The 9,539-nt window shown below is 49.9% G+C and overlaps 1 protein-coding gene across 1 annotated transcript in view; it reads right to left on the reverse strand.

Annotated features, from left to right (window-relative positions):
* Positions 1-9,539, reverse strand: part of LOC135554713 (telomeric repeat-binding factor 2-like) — a 28,034-nt gene extending 18,495 nt beyond the window's left edge. The window contains exons 1-5 of the mRNA XM_064987143.1: positions 9,317-9,539; positions 6,738-6,833; positions 6,388-6,518; positions 5,003-5,089; positions 2,540-2,680 (exon numbers count right to left, since the gene is read on the reverse strand). Coding sequence (XP_064843215.1) covers positions 2,540-2,680; positions 5,003-5,089; positions 6,388-6,518; positions 6,738-6,833; positions 9,317-9,479 — 618 coding nt within the window. The 5' untranslated portion in view covers positions 9,480-9,539. The remainder of the gene's footprint in view (positions 1-2,539; positions 2,681-5,002; positions 5,090-6,387; positions 6,519-6,737; positions 6,834-9,316) is intronic.

A 9,539-nucleotide genomic window follows, 5' to 3' on the forward strand; every position in this document is an offset into this window, starting at 1 on the left:
GAGGGGACACAGCCAGACTGATGCTGAGGTAATACACTACACTATATATGGAGAGGGGACACAGCCAGACTGATGCTGAGGTAATACACTACACTATATATGGAGAGGGGACACAGCCAGACTGATGTTGAGGTAATACACTACACTATATATGGAGAGGGGACACAGCCAGACTGATGCTGAGGTAATACACTATATATGGAGAGGGGACACAGCCAGACTGATGCTGAGGTAATACACTACACTATATATGGAGAGGGGACACAGCCAGACTGATGCTGAGGTAATACACTACACTATATATGGAGAGGGGACACAGCCAGACTGATGCTGAGGTAATACACTACACTATATATGGAGAGGGGACACAGCCAGACTGATGCTGAGGTAATACAACACACTATATATGGAGAGGGGACACAGCCAGACTGATGTTGAGGTAATACAACACACTATATATGGAGAGGGGACACAGCCAGACTGATGCTGAGGTAATACACTACACTATATATGGAGAGGGGACACAGCCAGACTGATGCTGAGGTAATACACTACACTATATATGGAGAGGGGACACAGCCAGACTGATGCTGAGGTAATACACTACACTATATATGGAGAGGGGACACAGCCAGACTGATGCTGAGGTAATACACTACACTATATATGGAGAGGGGACGCAGCCAGACTGATGCTGAGGTAATACACTACACTATATATGGAGAGGGGACACAGCCAGACTGATGTTGAGGTAATACACTACACTATATATGGAGAGGAGACACAGCCAGACTGATGCTGAGGTAATACACTATATATGGAGAGGGGACACTGCCAGACTGATGCTGAGGTAATACACTATATATGGAGAGGGGACACAGCCAGACTGATGCTGAGGTAATACAACACACTATATATGGAGAGGGGACACAGCCAGACTGATGCTGAGGTAATGCACTACACTATATATGGAGAGGGGACACAGCCAGACTGATGCTGAGGTAATACAACACACTATATATGGAGAGGGGACACAGCCAGACTGATGTTGAGGTAATACACTACACTATATATGGAGAGGGGACACAGCCAGACTGATGCTGAGGTAATACACTACACTATATATGGAGAGGGGACACAGCCAGACTGATGTTGAGGTAATACACTACACTATATATGGAGAGGGGACACAGCCAGACTGATGCTGAGGTAATACAACACACTATATATGGAGAGGGGACACAGCCAGACTGATGCTGAGGTAATACAACACACTATATATGGAGAGGGGACACAGCCAGACTGATGTTGAGGTAATACACTACACTATATATGGAGAGGGGACACAGCCAGACTGATGCTGAGGTAATACACTATATATGGAGAGGGGACACAGCCAGACTGATGCTGAGGTAATACACTATATATGGAGAGGGGACACAGCCAGACTGATGCTGAGGTAATACAACACACTATATATGGAGAGGGGACACAGCCAGACTGATGCTGAGGTAATACACTATATATGGAGAGGGGACACAGCCAGACTGATGCTGAGGTAATACACTACACTATATATGGAGAGGGGACGCAGCCAGACTGATGCTGAGGTAATACACTACACTATATATGGAGAGGGGACACAGCCAGACTGATGCTGAGGTAATACACTACACTATATATGGAGAGGGGGACACAGCCAGACTGATGCTGAGGTAATACAACACACTATATATGGAGAGGGGGACACAGCCAGACTGATGCTGAGGTAATACACTACACTATATATGGAGAGGGGACACAGCCAGACTGATGCTGAGGTAATACACTACACTATATATGGAGAGGGGACACAGCCAGACTGAACTGAGGTAATACACTACACTATATATTGAGAGGGGGACACAGCCAGACTGATGCTGAGGTAATACACTACACTATATATGGAGAGGGGACACAGCCAGACTGATGCTGAGGTAATACAACACACTATATATGGAGAGGGGACACAGCCAGACTGATGCTGAGGTAATACACTACACTATATATGGAGAGGGGACACAGCCAGACTGATGCTGAGGTAATACAACACACTATATATGGAGAGGGGGACACAGCCAGACTGATGCTGAGGTAATACAACACACTATATATGGAGAGGGGACACAGCCAGACTGATGTTGAGGTAATACACTATATATGGAGAGGGGACACAGCCAGACTGATGCTGAGGTAATACACTATATATGGAGAGGGGACACAGCCAGACTGATGCTGAGGTAATACACTACACTATATATGGAGAGGGGACACAGCCAGACTGATGCTGAGGTAATACACTATATATGGAGAGGGGACACAGCCAGACTGATGCTGAGGTAATGCACTATATATGGAGAGGGGACACAGCCAGACTGATGCTGAGGTAATACACTACACTATATATGGAGAGGGGACACAGCCAGACTGATGCTGAGGTAATACACTATATATGGAGAGGGGACACAGCCAGACTGATGTTGAGGTAATGCATACGTACCCTGGACAGGAAAGGATGAGAGAAGGGAAACAGGCTCTGACAGAACTGCAGCATCTCCTGTTTAAACTGCTGGTAGGTGACCTGCTGTAGGACTGAATGATCACTGCTCCTCTTGTGGACCAGCCCCAGGAAGATCGCTCTCTGGAAGACACATTACCTCACCCACATCAGCCCTGGAGACATTACCCCTCCATCAGCCCCTGGAGACATCACCCCCCCCCCCCATCAGCCTCTGGAGACATTACCCCCTCCCATCAGCCTCTGGAGACATTACCCCCTCCCATCAGCCCCTGGAGACATCACCCCCCCCCATCAGCCTCTGGAGACATTACCCCCCCATCAGCCCTGGAGACATTACCCCCTCCCATCAGCCTCTGGAGACATTGCCCCCCAAAGACAGTACCCACCCATCAGCCCCTGGAGACATTACCCCCTCCCATCAGCCTCTGGAGACATTACCCCCTCCCATCAGCCTCTGGAGACATTACCCCCCCAACAGCCTCTGGAGACATTACCCCCTCCCATCAGCCTCTGGAGACATTACCCCCCCCCATCAGCCTCTGGAGACATTACCCCCTCCCATCAGCCTCTGGAGACATTACCCCCCATCAGCCTCTGGAGACATTACCCCCTCCCATCAGCCTCTGGAGACATTACCCCCTCCCATCAGCCTCTGGAGACATTACCCCATCCCATCAGCCTCTGGAGACATTACCCCATCCCATCAGCCTCTGGAGACATTACCCCCTCCCATCAGCCTCTGGAGACATTACCCCCCATCAGCCTCTGGAGACATTACCCCCCCATCAGCCTCTGGAGACATTACCCCCTCCCATCAGCCTCTGGAGACATTACCCCCTCCCATCAGCCTCTGGAGACATTACCCCCCCATCAGCCTCTGGAGACATTACCCCCCCATCAGCCTCTGGAGACATTACCCCCCATCAGCCCCTGGAGACATTACCCCCTCCCATCAGCCTCTGGAGACATAACCCCCCCCCCCATCAGCCTCTGGAGACATTACCCCCCCCCCAGCCTCTGGAGACATTACCCCCTCCCATCAGCCTCTGGAGACATTACCCCCTCCCATCAGCCCTGGAGACATTACCCCCCCCCCAGCCTCTGGAGACATTACCCCCCCATCAGCCTCTGGAGACATTACCCCCTCCCATCAGCCTCTGGAGACATTACCCCCTCCCATCAGCCTCTGGAGACATTACCCCCTCCCATCAGCCCCTGGAGACATTACCCCCTCCCATCAGCCCCTGGAGACATTACCCCCCATCAGCCCCTGGAGACATTACCCCCCATCAGCCTCTGGAGACATTACCCCCTCCCATCAGCCTCTGGAGACATTACCCCCCATCAGCCCCTGGAGACATTACCCCCTCCCATCAGCCCCTGGAGACATTACCCCCTCCCATCAGCCTCTGGAGACATTACCCCCTCCCATCAGCCTCTGGAGACATTACCCCCCATCAGCCTCTGGAGACATTACCCCCCATCAGCCCTGGAGACATTACCCCCCCCATCAGCCTCTGGAGACATTACCCCCCATCAGCCCCTGGAGACATTACCCCTCCCATCAGCCCTGGAGACATTACCCCCTCCCATCAGCCTCTGGAGACATTACCCCATCCCATCAGCCCCTGGAGACATTACCCCCCCCCCATCAGCCTCTGGAGACATTACCCCCCCATCAGCCCCTGGAGACATTACCCCCTCCCATCAGCCCTGGAGACATTACCCCCTCCCATCAGCCTCTGGAGACATTACCCCCTCCCATCAGCCTCTGGAGACATTACCCCCCCCACATCAGCCTCTGGAGACATTACCCCCCACATCAGCCTCTGGAGACATAACCCCCTCCCATCAGCCTCTGGAGACATTACCCCCTCCCATCAGCCCCTGGAGACATTACCCCCCCATCAGCCCCTGGAGACATTACCCCCTCCCATCAGCCTCTGGAGACATTACCCCCTCCCATCAGCCTCTGGAGACATTACCCCCTCCCATCAGCCTCTGGAGACATTACCCCCCCCACATCAGCCTCTGGAGACATTACCCCCCCACATCAGCCTCTGGAGACATAACCCCCCCATCAGCCTCTGGAAGACACATTACCCCCCCATCAGCCTCTGGAAGACACATTACCCCCCCATCAGCCTCTGGAGACATTACCCCCCCCATCAGCCTCTGGAGACATTACCCCCCCCATCAGCCTCTGGAGACATTACCCCCCATCAGCCTCTGGAGACATTACCCCCTCCCATCAGCCTCTGGAGACATTACTACCCCCCCCATCAGCCCCTGGGGACATTACTACCCCCCCCCATCAGCCCCTGGAGACATGACCCCCCCCTGGAGACACCCGTTCCTCAGGTTAACAGACAGGTCTAAATGTCCCTCTGTACTGTTTGTGTTGTTGCCATCGTCTCTCTAGGAGTTTAGGAGTTAGCTCACCTTTCCAACCTTGCTTTTGGGGAAGTATTTCATCAAAACCTCCTTGGCTTTGTCAAAGGCCTGGTTCTTAATGCACACAATCACCAACTACAGAGAAAAACACAACAGGGTTCACCGTTATAATGATGTCAGAACAACATGGCAGAATACAACTACACCAGAATGAGAAGACGTGAACGGACAACTACACCAGAACGAGAAGACATGAACGGACAACTACACCAGAACGAGAAGACATGAACGGACAACTACACCAGAATGAGAAGGGGAAGACATGAACGGACAAATGCACCAGAACGAGAAGACGTGAACGGACAACTACACCAGAACGAGAAGACGTGAACGGACAACTACACCAGAACGAGAAGACATGAACGGACAATTACACCAGAACGAGAAGACGTGAACGGACAACTACACCAGAACGAGAAGACATGAACGGACAATTACACCAGAATGAGAAGACATGAACGGACAATTACACCAGAATGAGAAGACATGAACGGACAATTACACCAGAATGAGAAGACATGAACGGACAATTACACCAGAATGAGAAGACGTGAACGGACAATTACACCAGAATGAGAAGACATGAACGGACAATTACACCAGAACGAGAAGACGTGAACGGCCAACTACACCAGAATGAGAAGGGGAAGACATGACTGGACAATCACACCAGAATGAGAAGGGGAAGACATGAACGGACAACTACACCAGAATGAGAAGACATGAACGGACAATTACACCAGAATGAGAAGACGTGAACGGACAACTACACCAGAACGAGAAGACGTGAACGGACAACTACACCAGAACGAGAAGACGTGAACGGCCAACTACACCAGAATGAGAAGACGTGAACGGCCAACTACACCAGAACGAGAAGACGTGAACGGCCAACTACACCAGAACGAGAAGACGTGAACGGCCAACTACACCAGAATGAGAAGACATGAACAGACAAATACACCTGAACGAGAAGACATGAACAGACAAATACACCTGAACGAGAAGACATGAACGGCCAACTACACCAGAATGAGAAGACATGTACGGACAAATAGTTGTGCAATTCACTACAGTGCACAATAGTGTTGACCACAGTACACGGTGTCATCTTATAATGTTGGACAGGGCTGACACGAAAATCAGAACAGAGTGTCGGGTTTCAACGGGGGACCAATCAATGACTACACACAGTGTATCGGGTTTCAACGGGGGACCAATCAATGACTCCACACAGTGTGTCGGGTTTCAACGGGGGACCAATCAATGACTACACACAGTGTGTCGGGTTTCAACGGGGGACCAATCAATGACTACACACAGTGTGTCGGGTTTCAACGGGGGACCAATCACACAGTGTGGCTAGATCTCACCATCTCTCTGACAGACTTCTGTACTCTCTCCAAGTCTTTCTGGGGAACCGGCAACTCGTCGCGGATGCTGTCCAATACGCTCAGAGCAGACTCCAGTGGCGTGAGGTCCTCCTGGGAGTCAAACGAGAAGTCTGTGGATGGCAAGAAAACAACTGTGTCAGTGATCTCAGACTTGATTTCCGAAAGACACGGCTAGCTAGCTATGAGGAAGAGCAGATTCTGGGACTTGGGGTCATTCCAGATGTCTCTGATTTTCAACAGGGAAGGAATATTAGTTTGTACTGTTACATAGATAGTGTTGTGATGTAGCTAGCGAGGAAGTTACTTCGTGTTTAACTCAAAACTCTCACCGAGTTTGTCACCGTCATTTATCCTGGTGAGGAACTGTATTGCTCGAATCTTCTTGGGTGTGGCGTCGTTGGCTTCCAACGGCCGGACCAGATGACCTGAAAGAGGATGTTGTTGGATGTGTTAGCTAGCGTCTATTAAATGGGGCTAACTGCTTTAGCGCCTATTGACGATAGGCTCCTCTGACCGGGGACGTTTCGTTAAGAGACCGAGCTCCCTGACACTTGCTCTAAACAGTAACACTCATCGCTCGCCGCGCAGTTCTGGAAACATACGGAACGGTACTTTCAGATCAGTGAGAAATCATTTTCAAAAAACAAAAGGTTAAATTACTACACACCTTTATAGGGTTAGTGTTCCCACACGGGCATACCTCCATGTTCCAGCTTCTACCCCCAAGCCATCAGACTGCTGAACAGCTTCTACCCCCAAGCCATCAGACTGCTGAACAGCTTCTACCCCCAAGCCATCAGACTGCTGAACAGCTTCTACCCCCAAGCCATCAAACTGCTGAACAGCTTCTACCCCCAAGCCATCAGACTGCTGAACAGCTTCTACCCCCAAGCCATCAGGCTGCTGAACAGCTTCTACCCCCAAGCCATCAGACTGCTGAACAGCTTCTACCCCCAAGTCATCAGACTGCTGAACAGCTTCTACCCCCAAGCCATCAGACTGCTGAACAGCTTCTACCCACAAGCCATCAGACTGCTGAACAGCTTCTACCCCCAAGCCATCAGACTGCTGAACAGCTTCTACCCCCAAGCCATCAGACTGCTGAACAGCTTCTACCCCCAAGCCATAAGACTGCTAAACAGCTTCTACCCCCAAGCCATCAGACTGCTGAACAGCTTCTACACCCAAACCATCAGACTGCTGAACAGCTTCTACCCCCAAGCCATCAGACTGCTGAACAGCTTCTACCTCCAAGCCATCAGACTGCTGAACAGCTTCTACCCCCAAGCCATCAGACTGCTGAACAGCTTCTACCCCCAAGCCATCAGACTGCTGAACAGCTTCTACCCCCAAGCCATCAGACTGCTGAACAGCTTCTACCCCCAAGCCATCAGACTGCTGAACAGCTTCTACCCCCAAGCCATCAGGGCTGGAGGGTGTGACACAATAGCGGTACCTCTGGGGCAGGTAGAGGCCAAATCAAGCCCCGCACCGCGTCACCGTGAGCCTCTCAAATGTTGTAACAATGTGGAGGGCTCTGTATAGTTCCGCATTAACATGATTGGTTGACGGTAGGTGGGGGCGGTACAGTCCTGTGTAAATACAAACTCACTTCCTTGACAACAGCTACGCTAAGTGCTGGAAGTATGAAAGCCCTGATGTCTGTATTGCTGCTCTGCTAAGTGCTGGAGGTATGAAAGCCCTGATGTCTGTATTGCTGCTCTGCTAAGTGCTGGAGGTATGAAAGCCCTGATGTCTGTATTGCTGCTCTGCTAAGTGCTGGAGGTATGAAAGCCCTGAAGTCTGTATTGCTGCTCTGCTAAGTGCTGGAGGTATGAAAGCCCTGATGTCTGTATTGCTGCTCTGCTAAGTGCTGGAGGTATGAAAGCCCTGAAGTCTGTATTGCTGCTCTGCTACTTCAGATCGACCAGGCAGAGCCTTTCTGCGTGTCTTTGTCAAACGGATGCACGCACAGATTGGATCTGTGCAAAAATTGATAAAGTGTAAATATATATTATTTTTTAAATATTATTTCACGTTGATATGAAAGATAATGGGCATATTTGCGTATGTTTTGAAAGGTACTACAGACCCTGGTTAGATTCCAGGCTGTATCACAACCGGCAGTGATATGGCGGCACACAATCGGCCCAGTGTTGCCCGGGTTTGGGGAGGGCGTCATTGTAAATAAGAATTTGTTGTTAAATGACTTAGTGAAATAAATGTGTAGCTAACTCAGCATTTCCCAAACTCGGTCCTGGGCAGCGTTCAGTACATAAAAACGCAACAGAACGTTAATTGAACGAAAACGGTGCTGTACTGAACGACAGCTCTGAAAAACGGTGAGGGGTTGTAGCTTCAAAAACGTACCACTTGTCTTTAACAACGACAAGTCACTGCTTCAAACTAAACCCGACACACCGAACGGACCAAACTAGTCTGTTCACGAAACGTTTTGGAGAAAACGTCTCGTTCAATACAAAACGCTCCGCACCGTAGCAAACGTTCAAACGAAATGAACGCACCCCCGTAGGTTTCGTTTATGTCCTTGCGCTACACAGCTGATTCAGATATTAAATAATGAGTTGACTTAAGGTTATTTAAATCAGCTGTGTGGTGTTAAAGTTAGGACAAAAACTAACCTGTTCACCGGGGGATCTAGTCCAACCAACTGGTCCAGCGCGCAGTCAACGTTACCACACAGTTAGCTAACATATAGCTGGGTATCACGTGGTATAAAACGAAAAGTTTATAAGCATAGCTAGCTAAACAAACTGTTAACGCGGGAGTTAATTATTAATTAAATATTTTAGGCAGAAACGGTATTAGAAACCTCTATTGGGTTCGCGTAGATGCTAACGTTAGTTAGCGAGTTAGCTAACTGCATCTGTGAGAAAACGTTACTAACATTGAAGGATGTCTCTGATCTCACAGAAATCACTGTCCTGTTCATTCCTGAACGCCTCAAACGCCACAGATATGTAATAATCCACTATCCACCGATTAACAACACATTCCACATCTAGTCCGCGGTCCGCACTCCACTCCATGTTGTCTTGTTGCCGCCACATCTACGATGTAAATAAACTGATGAGTATTTCATCTGCCGCGCTGGTTCGTGTTCAGTCAAA

This window comes from Oncorhynchus masou, chromosome 2, assembly GCF_036934945.1.
Source record: "Oncorhynchus masou masou isolate Uvic2021 chromosome 2, UVic_Omas_1.1, whole genome shotgun sequence".
Classification (NCBI taxonomy): Eukaryota; Metazoa; Chordata; class Actinopteri; order Salmoniformes; family Salmonidae; genus Oncorhynchus; species Oncorhynchus masou.